Genomic DNA, 19,934 nt, shown 5'->3' with positions numbered 1-19,934 from the left:
GATCTTTCAAGGAGAACTTAGCATTGAGGTTTTGCACTAGTCGATCCACTGCTATTGGTGAATTTCCTGTGACTAAAATATCGTCGACATAGACAATAAGATATAACAAGATGTCTTTGCATTGAAGAACAAACAAGAGAGAGTTTGCCTTTGAATTTGTAAACCACAATTGACCAAGATAGTCTTTGAGCTTGGAGAACCAGTTTCTAAGTGTCTGATGTAGCCCTTGTAATGCCTTGTGTAATTTTCATGCTAAAGAATTTCCATTTGGATTTGTTTTCTCAAACCCCAGAGGTTGTACCATGTATACTTCTTCAAACAAATCGCCTTTAAGAAAGGAATTGTTGATGTTAACTTGACAAATTTGCCATTCATTCAGCAATGCTACTGACAACAAAACATGGACTGTGGAGGTTTTAACTACTGGGCTATAGGTTTCTCTGTAGTCGTGACCTACAACTTGGGAGAAGCCTTTCCTAACCAACCTAGCCTTGTGCCTTTCAGTTGTCCCATCAACATGTTTCTTGACTTTAAAGATCCATTTGCACCTAATTGGAGTTCGATTTGGTGGCAGAGACACAAGTGACCAAGTACCATTATCTATAAATGCTTGATACTCATCCATGACTGCAGTTGTTCACTCAGGTGATTGTAAGGCAGTATAAACATCAGGTGGAGCATTCTCATTAACAACTGCAACATGCACCTTAGGTTTGAAGATTCCTACTTTACTATGAGTCACCATGGAATGAGTGTTGGTGGACATTATGAGAGTTGGTGAAGGAGAGGAAGTCTCATCTTGTGCAAACTCTTCGCTATCATCAACACTACCATCTTGAGATAGACCAGCTGGCTGCAAATTAGTGTGAGCAGAGGAGCTATAACCAACAGATGAAGGAGAAGGTGAGGACGAACTAACAACATTAGAAGAGGACGACAACTAGAGATAACAAGCAAAACATCAGCAACAAAGTTAACGAATTAGAAACGGATAATAGCAGAGAATAAAAAAGAATTGGTTTATGTATTGCATCAGAAAAAATTACACTTCCCATGTATACAAAGTATGATTTTATAGACTTAATAAGGAGCTAAGCAAAGAGCTTCAATAATTGACTCAACAGCTTAACAACTTCTTTAACAAACTAAAGCTTCAATAACTGACTCAACAACTTAACAACTTCTTTAACAAACTAACTCCTCCAAGCTATTTTGATATTGTTCAACATGATATAAGTTTAAAATGGTAATCCAGAAAGGGTAAGTAAGGATTAAAGAAATAATGGGTAAAATGTATTAGGGAAATGTTAAAATAAGAGTGATAGTACATAACCCAAGAAATAGAGGTAACCTTTCCATTAAGTGTCTGTGAACAATTTCTTATGGAATTTTAGTATAAGATTATATATATAAATATATATACATAGCTAAGAATTCAACATGATAAGTGTAAAGGTAGGTATTAGTCTAAATCCAGCCGCGACTAAGTAAATGGAATAAGACCAGAAAGTAACTCTAAAGTGGAATTAGGACTTAAAGGCGTAAAACATGTAACACATGTACAAATGTGATAATAATGGGAAATGTATGGATTGTGTCTTGGTAATTGTGAAAGGTGGGGTAATTTTGGTGGTAATGGCAATGTTAAATACGTGTAATTATTTGGCTAGCGTAACGAGCTTAGAAACCCGATAGCTGAACCAAAGTATGATTAATGACGGTAAATTTGATGCTAGACTGGATGTGAGTGGGATTGAAATGTGGTGAGCTAAGCTGAAAGAGATATACAGGATGGGGATATTAGAGTGATTCTTATAAAGTCTAAATAAGAGGTAAGAGTTGAAGTACCTGGACTTAAAAAAAAGGGTTAAGTGTTTATACATGTAAGAACAAATTAATTAATCAACAACTAAATAAGAATGTGAAGATTTTATAATTAGATCTGAATAAAAAAGGCAATGACAAATGTAAAATTTTGTGCGGTGGCAGGACAAATGATTTAACACCAACTTTAATCATGGATGGAAACTAAAGGAGGAATCAATTTATATGTGTTTATAAGTAAATGAAGTTATGAAACCCAAGTGGTTTAGACATATAGGTATTGTAATATTATAAGAGAAGGATGATGAAACATCCCAAAATAGGGCCTAGTCGGAATAGTGGTTTCGGGACCACAAATCTGACATCAAAATATTTATTTTATGATTATTATAAGGCCTAGAATATGAGAATATGCATGTGTTAAAGTTTCATGAAGAAATTCTTTGAGTAAGGTGTCCAATTGGAAATTAGGTACTAAATTGAATAAATTACAAAACATGGATTCTAGAAGCAATTTGTATGAAATTGCTTTATATAATAAATTAAAAAGTATTGGAGAGCAATTTCCCCAATTTCTAAGTTTTTGGACAAAAATGGGCTTGCATGGATGAAATTTTAAAGAAAAGAATTAAGGGCATTTTGGTCATTTGGCATTTTATGTAATAAAATGGGAAAAATGAACCAAAAATCAGCCATCTTCTCCCTTGTACTAGCCGAAATTCTCAAGGCCTCCATAGCTAGGGTTTTCAAGCTTTTCAAGCTCAATAGTATGTGCTCCCAAGCCCCATTTTTAATGTTCTTTGTATTTTTGAAATCCCGGTAGCTTACTCTCTCCATTTCTACCCAAATTTCATGCTAGGGTTCATGTTTAAAAATTTACCCATGCATGATTTACTTGTATTTTGATGGATTACTGAGGAATATGAAAGTTGGATGTGTGTTAAACATCTTTTCTTAGGTGATTTTCATGAAAAACCCTTAAAGGGACCTTTTTGCAAAAGTTGTAAAATGTGTGGAAGAAATGAGAAAATAATGGAAAATGTGGGCTGCCATAAGAGGGAAAAGTGTTCGCTAGGCTTCGGTAAGATAGAAATTGCATGTGTTTCGTTATACGAGCCTAGGGACTAAATCGTAAAAATGTGTAAGGTTAGGGACAAAACGGTCATTTGGACTGGGGATGGAATTTAGACTTGAAATGTATAATTTGGAGTGTTAATGATTTAATTTTGTTGTTATAGACCTCGAGGAACAAATTTCGGAGGTCGATTGAGGAAAACGAAAGGTTTCGGAATAACTAAAACACAACACCGAAATGAATACCAGGTAAGCTCGGATAACTTAAAGTAAGCTCCTAACATGCCTAATTATATGATTTGTGAATGAATGATGATTTTATTTATTGATGGCATAAAATTTCATGAAATGCATTCTTAATAATGATGTGTTGAAAAATTATCTCGGTTGAGGTTAAAAAAGGGAATTCGATGGATAAACGATGATTGACATGTGAATTGAGATCTTGCATGTGTTGTAGTAAGGATTTAGCCCAGACGGGTAATCCGTTGATCTCAATTATAAAAATGATCTAGCCCGGTCGAGCTTCCCGAAGAATACATGTGCATGAAGGATTTAGCCCGGACGAGTAATCCGATTAGGGTCTGAATTTAACCTGGACTGGTAATTCAGATCTGAGCTCAATAAAGGTATTTGTCGTTATAAAGGATTTAGCCTGGACTGGTAATCACGACATCACCTTATGAGTTCATAATATGGGGGATTTAGCTTGGACTGGTAATCTCGCCATAAGATGTGAGGTTTGCGGGAGTGCATACCTGAAACGATCATTGTACGAATTGATGGTTAATGGATATTCCATCAGGATTTCCTAGAAACTCAACGAGATTAATATGAGATATATGTACAAAATGAGAAGTTGAATGATGAGCTCATCTAAGATAAATTACATGGTGCTGTATTATATGACCAACTCTATGAATGAGTGTATGTGATAGGGAAGCCATTTCATGCTTATTGATTTTATTATCCAACTTGGTTGTATGCTAATTACTTGGTAAGATTACTTTCCAGTTATTCGAGCTTACTAAGCATGAAAATGTTTACCCCTCTCTTTTCCCTATTTTTTAGAGCTTAGGGACTCGTAAGGATTGGAAGACGGTTGGAGAGTCAATACACTATCAAATAGACCAGCTTTGGTATAAAGACTTTTCTAATTTGTTCAATGGCATGTATAGGACTTTTGAGTATCTTGTTATATGTGTCATTTGATTTTCCAAATGAAGGCATGTAAAGATATATCTATCTTTTTGTGTATAGCCATGGGAATTGACTTATTTTGAAGTAGGCCACAACCTGCAAATCTATGCATGTTTATAATTATATGTGATGGTTTGTTTATAATTGGCAATGAGTCACAAGAACGAGCCAATTTTGAATGTATTAAAGTGACGTGGAAACCCCTAAATACAAGATGGGAAATAACCTAGCATGTATGAAACCAATGATATGAGGTTTCCCTACAATAAGTTTTTGCCAAGATCATTTATAAGAGTATAATCATGTTTTGCTTTGTAATTGGTAATCATTAAGCATAAGTGATGAAAAGGGTGACCAAAGGCTTGGAAAATAGCCTATTAGGGTCCACATGGTTGGACACACGGGTGTGTGTCTAGGCCGCGTGTGACACACGGCTCATCCCCATGGGTGTGTGGTACGGCCGTGCGTCCACTGCACCTAAAATTTTAAGTCAGTGTTGTACACGGGTAAGCCACACGGGCGTGTGTCTTGGCTGTGTGCCCCTAATTGTATGATAAGGTTATAGTCAGTGTCACACATGGGCTGAGGGTATGGGCGTGTCCCAAGCCACACGGGCGTGTGTGACCACACGGCCCACCACTCGGGCGTGTGACACTTCAAAGTAAGGGAAATTTTCTAAGGTGTCCAAAGTTTATCAGATGTTCCCGGTTTTGTCCCGAACCGTCCCTAGGTATGTTTTAGGCCTCGAAGGTCTATTTAAGGGACGAGACGTACATGTTTGAAAAGTTTTAAATTTGAGTGAAACTTGGTGGCCTGATTTAATATGTTTGTGAATGTAAAATCCCGGTAATGCCTTGAACCCTATCTTGGTGAAGGATACGGGTGAAGGGTGTTACGTTTAGTGGTATCAGATCTACGATTTAGTCGGTTCTAGGACTACCGTAGAGGATATTGAGGTTACTATACATGCCATTATTCGAATATTGATAGTGTGACATGCCCTGACTGTTTAAATTGTTTTGAATATAGTAAATGTCTTCCAATGAAGCACAAGATGAGTCCGAGGGAGCTGAGAGCCATGCTCCAGCTTCCGTACAATGAGCTGTATCTAGTAGTAGTAGAAGGCTTATGTTTGAAGGTCAGGAAGAGGCCCGAGCTACCTTCTTTGATAGGATGGACGAATGGTTTGGGGATTACCTGAGGAATCGCCCCAACATACTAATACCTCCCCTGCCCCCTAACCAACCTGATGAGGATGTGCCACAAGGTATGACACCGGTAAGAATTGGTAAGGCCCATGTAGATAAGCTTAGAAAGTATGAGGCTGAGGAATTCAGAGCTAAAATTGATGATGACGCTGAAAGAGCCGAGTTCTGGCTCAAGAATACTACACGGGTGTTAGATGAATTTTGTGTACATCCGAGGAATGTTTAAAGTGTACCGTGTCTCTCCTGAAGGATACTTCATACCATTGGTGGAAGGCTGTATCCTCGGTAGTGCCAAATGAAAGTATCACTTGGGATTTCTTCCAAGCAGAGTTTAGGAAGAAATACATTAGCCAAAGGTTTGTAGACTCGAAGCAAAAGGAGTTCTTGGAACTCAAACAAGGGAACAAGACTATAGTAGAATACGAAAGAGAGTTCGTAAGACTAAGTTAGTAAGCAAACGAATGGGTCCAAACTGAGTCGGAAATGTGTAAAAGCTTCGAGAAAGGTCTAAATGAGGAAATCAAATTGTTGATTGGGATCCTTGAAATACGGGAGTTTGCCACATTGGGTGATCGGGCCAAGAAGGCCGAGGAGCTTAATAATGAAAGAAAACAAGCAAAGAGAGAGGCTCGAGTTGCGAACAAGAGGTCCAGCAGTAAAACACTCTCGTTTTCTATGAAGAAAGCAAGGAGTCAACACAAACGCTCCACTTCATCAGTGGGATATTTGGGTAGAGCAAGAGGCTCTAAACGACGAAGTCAGAAGTCTTCCTCCCCAATGGTGACTAGTGTGGGGAGTGTAGATGATCAAAAGCCGAAGTGTAAGAGTTGTAATAAATGTCACTTTGGAGAGTGCCGAATGAAGAGTGGCACATGTTTCAGATGTTGTTCTCTTGACCACTTTCTCATAAATTGCCTAGAGCGAGTCGAAAAAGAAGTAGAAGTAAGCCCGAAGTCGAGTGATCCCATTCCACGAGGTAGACCTCCAAGATACTCTTGGAGTGCTAGTGGCAGTTGAATTGTGACTAAAGACACTACAAAACCAGATGTTCGAGCCCCGGAAAGAACATATGCGATACGCGCTCGAGAGGAAGCCTCTGCTCCTGACGTCATCACGGGTACTTTTTCTCTTTTTAATACATGTATTATTGTCTTGATTGATTCGGGGTCGATGTATTCATACATTTGTATGAGTTTGGTGTCTAGTATGAACATACCCAATGAGCCTACGGAATTTATTATTAAAGTGTCGAACCCATTAGGCAGATCAGTCTTGGTTGATAAGGTCTGTAAGAATTGTCCTTTGACGATTCAAGGTCATTGTTTTCCAGCTAACCTTATGTTGTTACCATTTGATGAATTCGATGTAATACTTGGTATGGATTGGTTAGCCCTACATGATGTAATTGTAAATTGTGGTAGTAAGTATATTAAATTGAAATGCTCGGATGGTAAGATTCTACGGGTTAATTCGAGAGAATTGGGTTCACCGCCGGTTGTAATTACGACAATGGTTGCTCAGAGATATATGAGGGAAGGATATGAATCCTACCTTGCATTTGTATTGAACACTAAAGAAACAAAGTTAAAAGTTGAGTCTGTGCCGATAGTATGTGAGTATCCAGACGTGTTCCCGAAAGAATTACCTAGATTACCTCCTGAAAGGGAGATAGAATTTGGTATAGAATTGGTGCCAGGGACAACTCCCATTTCAATTGCCCCATACAGGATGGCACCGATAGAGTTGAAAGAATTAAAAGTACAGTTGCAAGAGCTGACGGATAAAGGATTCGCAAGGCCAAGTTTTTCACCTTGGGGTGCCCTCGTATTATTTGTAAAGAAGAAATATGGTTCGGTGAGGCTATGTATAGATTACTCCACCTGAACAAGGTAACTATCAAGAATAAGTATTCTTTGCCAAGGATTGATGATTTGTTCGACCAGTTGAGAGGAGCCACAGTGTTCTCTAAGATAGACTTGAGGTCTGGCTTTATCAGCTGCGAGTTAAAGAATCGGATGTACCTAAGACAGCTTTCAGGATGAGGTATGGTAATTATGAATTCCTTGTCATGCCGTTTAGGCTGACGAATGCACCGGCCGTATTTATAGACCTAATGAATGGGATCTTCCGACCATATTTGGATAAGTTTGTCGTTGTGTTCATTGACGACATTTTGATTTATTCCGAAGATGAGACAGAGCATACGAAGCACTTGAGAATTGTGTTACAGACCTTGCGGGAAAAATAGTTGTATGCTAAGTTTAGCAAGAGTGAGTTTTGGCTCCAGGAAGTTGGATTTTTGGGTCATATTGTTTCGGGTGAAGGCATCCTAGTTGATCCAAGTAAGATTTCTGCTATCGTCGAATGGAAACCGCCTAAAAATGTAACCGAGGTTAGAAGCTTTTTGGGATTAGTCAGTTACTATCGAAGGTTTGTGAAAGGATTCTCCATGATAGTGACTTCGATAATGAGGTTGCTACAGAAAGACGTTAAGTTTGAATGGACGGAAAAGTGTCAGCAAAGTTTTGAGAAGTTAAAGACACTGCTGACTAAAGCCCCTGTTTTAGTATTGCCTGAGTAGGGAAAAGAGTTTGTGGTCTACAGTGATGCATCCTTAAATAGATTGGGTTGGGTACTTATGCAAGATGGCAAAGTGATAGCCTATGCTTCACGGAAATTGAAGCCACACGAGAAGAACTATCCGACACACGACCTAGAGCTTGCCGCCGTCGTTTTTGCTTTGAAAATTTAGAGGCATTATTGATTTGGTGAGACTTGCCATATATTCACAGACCACAAGAGTTTGAAGTATTTGATGACTCAAAAAGAATTAAATTTGAGACAGCAGAGATGGTTAGAATTAATTAAAGATTATGATTTGATCATTGACTTTCACTCGAGAAAGGGGAATGTGGTTGTCGATGCGTTGAGTAGAAAATCCTTGATTGCATTAAGGGCCATGGATGCTCGTTTGGCATTGCTTGATGATGGTTCAGTCTTGGCAGAGCTAGAGGCTAGGCCGACATTTCTTCAGGAAATCTATAATGCTCAAACTAATGATGATGACTTGCAAGCAAAAAGGACTCAATGTGAGTCAGGTATTGAATCAGATTTTCAGATTGGTTCTGATGGATGTTTGATGTTCAGAAATAGGATTTGTGTACCCAAAGACAATGAACTTATTCAGAAAATTTTGTAAGAAGCACATAATAGCCGATTGTCAATTCACCAGGGAAGTACCAAGATGTACAACGGTTTGAAGAAAATGTACTGATGGATCAGCATGAAAGGAGATATTTCTGAATTTGTATCAAAATGCCTGGTATGTCTGCAAGTTAAAGATGAACATCAAGTGCCTTCAGGTTTGTTACAGCCTGTGATGGTCCTCGAATGGAAGTGGGACAGAGTTACTATAGGTTTCGTGATAGGATTGCCTTTGACTCCGAGAAAGAAGGATGCGATATGGGTTGTAGTGGATAAGTTGACGAAGTCGGCTCATTTTATTCCGGTGAGGGCAGATTATTCCCTTGATAGATTGGCTAAATTGTACATTTCTGAGATTGTAAGATTGCATGGAGTACCATTGCCAACTATTTTAGACAGAGACCCGAGGTTCACTTTAAAATTCTAGAAGAAGTTATAAGAAGCCTTGGGAACGAAGTTGAACTTTAGTACAACTTTTCACCCTCAGACCGATGGTCAGTCTGAGCGGATGATTCAAATTCTCAAAGATATGTTGCAATGTTGCATCCTCGAATTTCAGGGTAGCTGGGAAAAATACTTACCGTTGGTAGAATTTTCCAACAACAACAGTTTTCAAACAAGTTTGAAGATGGCGCCTTATGAGGCCTTGTATGGCAGGAAGTGCCGAACTCCATTGTATTGGACAAAACTCAAGGAAAGTCAGATTCATGAAGTTGATCTGATTAAGGAAACTGAAGAAAAAGTTAAAGTGATACGAGATTGTTTAAAAGCGGCATTGGATAGGCAAAATTCGTATGCTGACCTGAAGAGAAAGGAAATTTAGTTCCAAGTTGGAGATAAAGTGTTCTTGAAAGTATCTCCATGGAAAAAGGTGTTGAGATTTGGCCAGAAAGGCAAACTGAGTCGGCGATTTATCGGGCCGTACGAGATCACCGAAAGAGTTGGACTGTTAACTTATCGCTTGGCGTTGCCACCCGAACTGGAAAAGATTCCCAATGTGTTCCACGTATCTATGTTAAGGCGATACTGATTAGACCCCTCTCATGTGATTTCACCAACTGAGATTGAAATTTGACTAGACTTGACCTATGGAGAGGAACCGGTTAAGATATTAGCTCGTGAGGTTAAACAGTTGAGGAATAAGAACATAGCTTTAGTAAAGGTTTTATGGCATCTACATGGTGTGGAAGAGGCTACATGGGAGCCAAAAGAAACCATGAGAAGCCAATATCTGAACCTGTTCACTAGTAAGACTTTCGAGGACGAAAGTCCCTAAGGGGGGAGAAATGTAACATCCCAAAATAGGGCCTAGTCGAAATAGTGGTTTCGGGACCACAAATTCGACATCAAAATATTTATTTTATGATTATTTTAAGGCCTAGAATATGATAATATGCATGTGTTAAAGTTTCATGAAGAAATTCTTTGAGTAAGGTGTCCAATTGGAAATTAGGGACTAAATTGAATAAATTGGAAAGCATGGATTCTAGAAGCAATTTTTATGAAATTGCTTTAGATAATAAATTAAAAAGTCTTGGAGAGCCAATTTCTACGTTTTTGGACAAAAATGGGCTTGCATGGATGAAATTTTAAAGAAAAAGCTTAAGGGCATTTGGGTCATTTGGCATTTTATGTAATAAAATGGGAAAAATGAACCAAAAATCAGCCATCTTCTCCCTTGTACTAGTCGAAATTATCAAGCCCTCCATAGCTAGGGTTTCAAGCTTTTCAAGCTCAATAGAGTGCTCCCAATCCCCGTTTTTAACGTTCTTTGTATTTTTGAAATCCCAATTGCTTACTCTCTCCATTTCTACCCATATTTCATGCTAGGGTTCATTTTTTAAAATTTACCCATGCATGAGTTACTTGTATTTTGATGGATTGTGGAGGAATATGAAAGTTAGATTTGTGTTAAACATATTTTCTTAGGTGATTTTCATGAAAAACCCTTAAAGGGACCTTTTTGCAAAAGTTGTAAAATGTGTGGTAGCATAAGTGATGAAAAGGGTGAGCAAAGGCTTGGAAAATAGCCTATTAGGGTCCACACGGTGGGACACATGGGTGTGTGTCTAGGCCGTGTGTGACACACGGCTCACCCCATGTGTGTGTGGTATAGCCGTGCGTCCCCTGTACCTAAAATTTTAAGTCAGTGTTGTACATGGGCAAGCCACACGGGCGTGTGTCTTGGCCGTGTGCCCCTAATTGTATGATAAGGTTATAGTCATGTTGCACACCGGCTGAGGGCATGGGTGTGTCCCAAGCCACACGGGCGTGTGACACTTCAAAGTAAGGGAAATTTTTTAAGGTGTCCAAAGTTTATCGAATGTTCCCGATTTTGTCCTGAACCGTCCCTAGGTATGTTTTAGGCCTCGAAGGCCTGTTTAAGGGACGAGACATACATGTTTGAAAAGTTTTAAATTTGAGTGAAACTTGGTAGCCTGATTTAATATGTTTGTGAATGTAAAATCCCGGTAACGCCTTGAACCCTATCCTGGTGAAGGATACGGGTGAGGGGTGTTACAGATGAACGGTTGAAAGCCTGGAATAGAAACATTTTATAGACAAAAATTACCATAGAAATAGAAAAGGGATGTCAAAACCTTGTTATACCAGGTGATTATGAGAGGAGAATACATGATTAAATTCATTATCCAATATATATATAAATGAATGTCGAGGGATGTATGCTATGGAAATAAGTATTATTGTATACTTTGGACTCATTGGAAATGGAAGTTAGAAGTGCTGTCGCGTTCATTTGAATCTAATGAAGAATTATGACTCAAGATTTAACCACTATGAGGTATTACAAGATTAATTGGATGAGAAATGTTTCGTCATAGACAGAAATTATACAAGACACGATGATGATATGAAAGTTGAATATCTATGCACTAAGTCGATTGAAAGAGGAAAGCTAATTAATCCGAAAAGGGAGGCAAAGAAGTTACAGTATAATGATTACATGATTATGGAAGTTGTTTCTCTGGAAGTTGAGGCTATGATGAGTTCCAAAATCCATAGGTCTATATGAAGCTTAAAGCAAGACAAACAACGATTACAATATACTTTGAGTGACAATGCTCCAGGTGTTGAAAGGCTGTTGTTTGTTACTGATTAGTTTGTAACTCTAACTGAAAGTCGTTACTTAGTTGAATAGTTAGGGACTAGAATGTTGATATATAAATAAGTTGAGGGTGTAACTTAAAGATTTATCCTTTTATCTTTTAATGAAAGTTTTTTCTAAGATTTTTTACATTTCCCCTTTTTTTCACGCCCCAACTACCGACGCAACACCCCTGCTCTATTTCTTTGTGTTCTGCACCGGTGTACCAACATTCGACGACGGTTGTTGATGTTTTCCAGCATGGTATCAGAGCCACTGATGGTGCTTCTTCTTTGGTCGACGTAAGTCCATTCTTCGTCTGTCTTTCCTATTTACAGATGCGATTCTCCTCTTCTTTTTGCATTTTTTGGTTGCTTGTGTGCTAGCTACTGGTTGTTGATTGTTTACGATGGTAACTCTTGCAAATTGTGCCAATTTTAATCATCCACTATTTTTGCATCCATCAGATACTCCAGGTACACAATTAGTTTCTTATCAACTTATTGGACTTGAGAATTTTACTGTTTGGAGTCGTGTAATGCGAATCGAACTGTTGGTAAAGAATAAGTTAGGTTTTGTTGATGGTTCTTGTTCTAAAGAATCGGTGATAGCCGATTTGCATCTGCAATGGGATAGATGCAATACTTTAGTGTTGTCATGGATTTTAAACATTGTTAGCAAGGAGCTTCCAGCTGGAATAGTATTTGCTTCTAGTGCTACTTTAGTTTTGGACTGATCTTAGTGAATGTTTCAACAAAGTATATGGTTCTTAAGTTTTCTTTTTGCATCGAGAAATTGCTTCTCATTGTTAGGGGTCTACATCAGTATCTTTGTATTTTACTAAAATGCGCTTGTTGTGGGATGAGTATGATGCACTTGTGGCTTTTTCTTCTTGTGGTTGTTATGAACATTCTAGGAAAAATGCTGACCATATTGTTCAGCAACAGTTGTTTCAATTTTTAATGGGTTTGAATGAAACTTATAGTGCTATTCATAGTCAGATTTTGTTGATGATCCCGTTGCCCACTGTTAGTCAGGCTTATTCCATGTTGATGCAAGAGGAAGCTCAATGATTTCATGCTTCAGGACCAGTTGCTTCTAAATCAACATCAGTGTTTTCGACTAGTGTCGCTCAAAAGAAACGGTTTAATGGTATTTGTGACCATTGCAAAGTCAAGGGACACAAAAGAGAAATGATTGCGTTATTTTGTGATAGGTTTTAAATATTTATAATTACTCATTCTTGAACTAACTATTATCGCGATGTAGGCAAGTGTACCATCGAATAGTAGTATAGTTTTAACAAGACCAGATTGTCGAACCCAAAGGAACTAAATAGTAATGACTGTCTTTTTATTATCTAACCTAAGAATAAAGAGGTTTTGTTTTAATTAACTAATTATGTAAACTAAGAACGCAAAAGGAAAAACAATTGGGGAATTGCTTTTGGGAAAAATCGATTGACTTAAGACAATACCTAAGGAAAATTCCACCTAGACTTTACTTGTTATTCTGGCTCTAAATTGGACGATTTATTCATTCAACTTGTTCCGTAGAGATCCCTAAGTTATGTTATTATCCCTATTCAAGACTAATAACGTCTAATCCCTAGATTGAATAACCAAGACTTTTCTCTAATTAACACTTTAGGATTGCATTAACTCGATCTCTGGATCCCCTTATTAGGTTTCACCCTAATCTAGAAAAATATTGTCACCCTATGTCTAGGTGTGCAATCAACTCCGCTTAATTATGACAAATATACTCTTAGACAGGGTCTATTCCTCCTTTGAATAAGAGCATGTCTTGAATCAGTATCCTGGGATAACAAAACAAGAATTAAGAACACATAATTAAGAACAAGTTAAATATTTATCATACGATTCAGAAAATAATAACAAGATTCGTCTTAGGTTTCATTCCCCTTAGGTATTTAGGGGTTTTAGTTCATAACTAAATAAGAAAACATCTCAGAAGAATAAAGAATACAAAACATAAAGAAAACCTAAAACTCCTGAAGGGAAATTGAGGAGAGATCTTCAGTCTCGATGATGAATCTAGGTTCTGAGATGGATCAATCAGCTTCTTTGGAGTAATTCCTTACTCCCCCTTCTCCGTCTCCTTTTTCTTCCTCCTCTAGGGTGTATTTATAGGCTTTGGAATGCCTAAAAGCCCTCAAAATTAGCCTTTTCTGAATTGGACTCAACTTGGGCTCGGCACACACCCGTGTTCGATTACTTCAGGCCGTGCTCGAGCCTGCCAAATTGATACGGCCGTGTGGTTTGCCTGTGTGAGGAGGTCCAAGCCGTGTTGATTTCATACTTTGGCCCATTTTCTCCGTTTTTAGCCCGTTTCTCTTTCCTTTCGCTCTCCTATGCTCTTCTAAGTATAAAACATGAAATTAAAACATTAGGAGCATCGAATTCACCAATTCTAATGAGAAATCATCCATAAAATGCATTAAACATGGGGTAAAAATATGTATAATGTACGATTTATCAAATACCCCCACACTTAAGCATTTGCTTGTCCTCATGCAAAATTCTCAACTCATAATCAAAATAATTCTTCTCAACTTATAATTTCTATCGATAATATCTCACATTAATCCATAAGTAATCATACATTGAGAATTCAACTAAAAGAACATAAAAGTTTCAAACATTCCAAGTTGAGTTTTTAATCATGCAAACATAGGTGTCTCTCCGCATCTAAGTAATTACCTTTGATTCAGAATATCACAGAGTTTCACATCCTCACTAAAGATTCACTCAAATCACTCGAGGTGTTTAAGGACAATAAATGAAGCACTCAACAGTCAATAATGAAAAGTCATTACCATAGGCTTGCATGAAAATCAAATCTCCACCACTATAATTTAAGATGATACATTAATAAAAAGGTCTTTAGAGGGTTGTAATGAGGTTTGGTTAGGGGGTATGGTCAAAAGCTGAAAGAAAGGGTTAGAATTGAGATTGAATTGAAAAATTGCCTAACTAGAAAAATAGTTTATCTTCACTTGCGTACAACAGAGCTTCTTCTCAGAATATGAAATTACAGATATGTATACAAATTTTTTTATTTAAGAACAAGTTAAAATAATATAGACTAACTATTAAGAACAAAACATAGCTAAGCAATCCATTCAACTCAAATCTCAACAAAAATATGGATTAATTTAGGGGATTTCAGCAATAATGGGTTAAAGGTTAATATTAAGGGTAATACAACAAATGGCTTGTTAGGCTCAAGGGGGTTTACTAGGGGTTAATCGTGAAGGTAGGCTTTTCATGGCATGAGTAGGTTAATCCTAAGTGCCTTAATCATTTTGATATATCAAATCAAATGGTGTGGTCTCGACATGCATAATCAAGCAAGTTCTAGAATAAGAGTTCAATACTGATGCACTCAAAGCAATAATAGAAGTGAGCATGAAAGAATTAATAGATGCTCAAAAGGATAAAAAATCTCACAAAAATTATGACATTTTGATGTTTAGACTCTTGAATTCCAATTCAAAGTAATACCTAGACTTAGGGAAACAACCTATAATTTTAAATTCTTAAAAATCAACTTATCAGGCTTGATTCTCTGATGTCTTAAAGTTTTAAACAATCAATGCATAAATCCCTATGTATTAATTCAAGATATATCACTAAAATCATAAATCAATTAAAATTTATCCTAAATATGATATGAGAGCTTTTCAAGAGAACAAGGTAATCATTCAGGGATTTTTCTGATAATGAAATAAATACCCCCTCACTTAAGATGTACATTTCCCTCAATGTACAAAGATAGATATTAGAGTATAAAAATAAGATAGGGAGAGAAGTGAAACATCCTGTATGATGAATTCCTCGAACTGGAATTCTGGAGAGGAATCTGTTCGAGAGTGGAGGAGGATACTCCGGTAGTTGTAGAGGTTCATTAGGCCATAAGTCCTGCGCCAAAAGAATGTTATATCTAGTGGTAGCTATGGTCGTGGTCGATCAAGACATGGAAGTCGTGGAGAACCTTTCCTGGTGGAGTTTTAGTTCTTATGTGATGATGAGCTTAAGAGCTCTATATGACTATGATAAAATCAGGAACTTTTTATGGGATATTAGGGAGAATAATTATTCAAAAAGAAATAACCGAAATTAATAATTAAAAATAAAATTTCTAAAATCTAATAAAAATAAAAAGTAGTTTCAATAAAAATTAAAAACTAAAAATAATAAATAAATATGTTTTTAAACATCTTCATCGCTGGATGGTTCGCGAGGTGGGACTGCGATGAGATGTGGAGGTGCTGACAAGTCTGCTCTAGAGTAGCATCAATGTTGTCAAATCATTGAAAACACTGCTGCTCGAATCAGGTGAGGCGCTCAGAGATGTCAGCATATGAAGCCGCCGCATGAACTGGACGAGAGGGTGGTGGAGGTTGAGTCGGTTGGCCCTCGTGCTGTGGGGAGACATCATCAGGAATGTCGTCGTAGGCCTCCTCTTCAGTATATTGGGCCAGATGATACTGGGGAGGGTAGGTTCCTTGGCGCCTCTCGATCATCCTCATGCTAAGCATGCTTGAGATGCCTTATGGAGACATCTGGCCGATGAGGGTGAGGGATGATTCTTGGGCTACGGTGTTGAGGAGCCCGAAGTGTCGCGCCAGCCGAGTCACGTAGGGGCCAATGGAGATTTACCCCTTCCGATGCCGCTTTGTTTGGTGTTGAATCGCGACGGCGATGAAATAGGCAAGGTCGATGTCGTGCCCTTGCGACATGCACCATAAGAAGTAGACATCATGGGTGTTGACGACGCCAGTGTTCTCTCGCCTCCCTGTAATTGTGTGAGCTAATATAGCGTGTAAGTACCTCAGGGATGGTGGGAGAATTGATGCCTTGGAGTGGCTAGGATTGTAGGAGGCCATGCTAGGGGCCAAAGTGTGCCAGCTCTTCGAGGGAGAGAAATGTATGTGGCGATTGAGAGCATGTAGTTCATTCTCCTCCTCGAACTCCTCCGTATATAAGCCTAGTGCAGCACCAAACTCTGGGACGCTTAGCTGGCTGATTAATTCGCCTAGGCAAAATTGAACGTTACCGAGATCATCATGCCTCGTCATTACGGTTTGAAGATGAAACATTGAGCATAGTTCCATCGTGAGCTCAAGGTATGTTGGCTCGATAATCTTAAAGAATAGCTCCCAAGGGTCGGTGGTTAGGAGGGCCGAATCGCATCAGCCATCTAAACTTGTCCTACGGTAGCCCAGTCGATGCAGCAGCCCGTAATTAAAGGTCGGGCCCGAAGTATTGGGCCACACAGTCAGGGCACAAGCCCGTGTGATTCGCGAATTTCAAATTTGGGTGCGTCTGACATTTAGTACACGCCCGTGTTCATCGGGTGTGTGGTTTTACACGGCCATGTCGCACGGCCGTGTCTAGCTTCGTTCGCTTCTCCTACGCTACGCCCGTGTTACTTTAACAGGTTCGACCATAGGTGTTCCACACGAGCGTGTCGCACACCCGTGTTGTTTTGGCAGGCTGGCCCACGGTTCTTCCACACGGGCTTGTCTTATGCCCGTGTTGTTTTGGCAGGCTTGACCACGGCCATATCGCACGGCCGTGGCGTTTAATCGTAGCCTGTGTTGGGGAAATCTTTTGCCTTATTTTCACACGGCTTTAAGCACGCCTGGTGTCTCTGTGGAAACACCTGTATTCAAGATTTCTATTAGTAAGTTAGGAGTTAAATACCAAAATTTAAAGAAGTTAATATTGTTAGTGCTCGGGTTGCCTCCCGAGAAGTGCTTATTTATAGTCTAAGCTTGACTTACCTCTCCAGTGAATGATCATGGTGGTTTGAGGAGTTTATACTCCTCATTCCTGCTATCAATCTCATCAAAATAAGGTTTTAGTCGGGTGTTGTTTACCTTAAAAGTGCCAAACTTGGGATGACTCACCTCCACCGTACCGAATGGAAAAATATTGAGTACCGTAAGAGGGGTTTCCTCATTCTATGTGGTAGTGACAATGTGGGGATCTGCGGCATCTAGGAAGACCTTATCACCAACCTTAAGTTGATTTGGAGAGGTATCGGGCTTGTTTTGGCGTAGTTTCAGTTTGTCGGGTGTTCTTGGTTTGTGCGTCTGCCATTCATCGAGTTCCTCGATTTGTAGTCTTCGATCTTCATGAACAGGTCCTCTACTATTGCCTGAGAACGACTCGTGTGCTTCCTTCAGACTCATTTTCTGCAAAGTAGGTTTCACCATATTGTTAGGTTTAGTAGAATGGTTTAAATGAGCACCTTCAATTCCTGATGTGTTGCCAGAATTGCGAGCTTGAAGGGTGATTGTTTCGTCTCCCACTTGGAGTGTGAGTTCACCTATGCCAACATCAATGATGGTTTTAGCAGTTGCTAAAAAGGGCCTTCCTAGAATTAAGGGAATGTTGCTATCCTCTTCTATGTCTAGAACAATAAAGTCAACGGGAAATATAAATTTATCGATTTTAACTAGCACATCTTCAATAATACCTCTAGGGAATCTTATAGTTTTATCTGCTAATTGAATGCTCATCCTAGTCTGTTTGGGTTTCCTGAGACCTAGTTGCTTAAACATTTTGTAAGGCATGACGTTGATACTAGCCCCTAGATCAGCTAATGCATGATTAACATCTAAACTATCAATTAAGCAAGGAATAGTAAAGCTCCCTGGGTCTTTTAGTTTGTTGGGTAGTTTATTTTGGAGAATGGTCGAGCAAACTGCGTTCAACTCCACATGCGACGCCTCGTCCAACTTTTGTTTATTTGCTAAAAGCTCATTTAAAAATTTCATTGTGTTTGGAATCTGCGATAGAGCTTCAATAAACGATAAGTTAATATGTAATTTTTTAAGAGTTTAAGGAATTTACCAAATTGTTCATCTGAGCGGTCTTTCCTTGTCACGTTGGGGTATGGAACACGAGGTTTATATTCGACAGTCACTGGTTTGTTTGTATTTTGATCTACCTCACCTTGACCTTTGCTTACCACAGTTTCTTGCCTCGGTTCTAGTTCAGGTTCAACGACTCTTTCGTCATCTTGAATATTAATTGTGTAGAGTTGTTCCCTTGGGTTAGGTTCGGTATTACTTGGCAAACTACCTTGTGGTCGTTCGGAGATTAGTTTGGATAGTTGGCCTATCTGAGTTTCGAGCCATTGGATTGACGCTTGTTGGTTCTTAAGTGCTGCCTCGATGTTCTGAAAATGAGTTTCTGACACTGATATGAACTTTGAGAGCATCTTTTCAAGGTTTGGCTTCTTTTCCTGTTGGTAGGGTGGTTGTTGGCAGCCTGGAGGATGTTGAGGTCTTTGATTTCCTTGGCCGCCCCATGAAAAATTGGGATGGTTCCTCCAACCTGGATTATAAGTGTTACTATATGGATTGTTTTGAGGTCGAGGATTATTACCAATGTAATTTAATTGCTCGTTATCCATGTTATGGCCATAAGGTAGGTATTCCGAATGGTTTGTTCCACTGCTACTTGCTTTTTATTGCATTGCTGTGTGAACCTGTGAAGAACTAAGAAAACCATCAATCTTTTTATTTAAGAGTTCTACCTGATTAGAGAGCATGGTGACCAAATCGACGTTATAAACGCCGGCTGTTTTAATTGGCTTTGTCCTCATGACTTGCCACTGATAGTTATACAGTGACATCTCCTCTATAAACTCATAGGCATCTTCCGATTTTTTATTGTTGATGGTTCTGCCTGCTGCTGCGTCAACCATTTGCCGAGTCGAAGGATTCAGACCATTTTGTAATGTTTTTACTTGGAGCCAAAGCGGTAACCCATGGTGAGGGCACCTTCTCAGAAGGTCCTTATATCTCTCCCATGCATCGTAGAGTGTTTCTAAATCCATCTGCACAAGAGAAGAGATATCATTACGTAATTTAGTCGTTTTAGCCGGCGGAAAATATTTTAGTAAAAAATTTTCGGTCATTTGTTCTCAAGTAGTAATTGACCCTCGTGGTAATGAGTTCAACCACTATTTAGCTTTGTTCCTCAATGAAAAGGGAAACAACCGAAGACGTATGGCATCATCAGAAACGCCATTAATTTAAATGTATCGCATAGTTCTAAGAAGTTGGCTAAATGAGCGTTGGGATCCTCATCCTGCAAACCATCAAACTGAATAAATTGTTGTATCATTTGAATAGTGTTAGGTTTTAATTCAAAAGTATTTGCAGCTACAGCAGGTCTAACTATGCTAGATTCAGTTCTTGTTAAAGAAGGTTTAGCATAATCATACATAGTGCGTGGAGCAGGATTTTGATTAGTCGCAATTGCAGCAGGTAGTTG

General features: G+C 38.7%; 1 protein-coding gene and 1 non-coding gene across 2 annotated transcripts; one reads left to right on the top strand and one right to left on the bottom strand.

The window, feature by feature from the left end:
* Positions 1-247: 247 nt before the first annotated feature.
* LOC107887920 (uncharacterized mitochondrial protein AtMg00820-like) lies at positions 248-625 on the bottom strand. The gene has a single exon (XM_016812137.1). The coding sequence runs from the start codon at positions 623-625 to the stop codon at positions 248-250; it is 378 nt and encodes a 125-aa protein (XP_016667626.1).
* Positions 626-19,420: 18,795 nt separating this feature from the next.
* On the top strand, positions 19,421-19,527 carry LOC121227796 (small nucleolar RNA R71). The gene has a single exon (XR_005925319.1). It is a non-coding gene; the product is annotated as a small nucleolar RNA R71 (small nucleolar RNA).
* The last annotated feature ends 407 nt before the right edge of the window (positions 19,528-19,934 follow it).

The sequence above is a fragment of the Gossypium hirsutum genome, chromosome A03 (assembly GCF_007990345.1).
Source record: "Gossypium hirsutum isolate 1008001.06 chromosome A03, Gossypium_hirsutum_v2.1, whole genome shotgun sequence".
NCBI classification, from domain to species: domain Eukaryota; kingdom Viridiplantae; phylum Streptophyta; class Magnoliopsida; order Malvales; family Malvaceae; genus Gossypium; species Gossypium hirsutum.
Note: the sequence above shows the minus strand (reverse complement) of the source record. Positions and strands in the feature narration are given on the sequence as shown.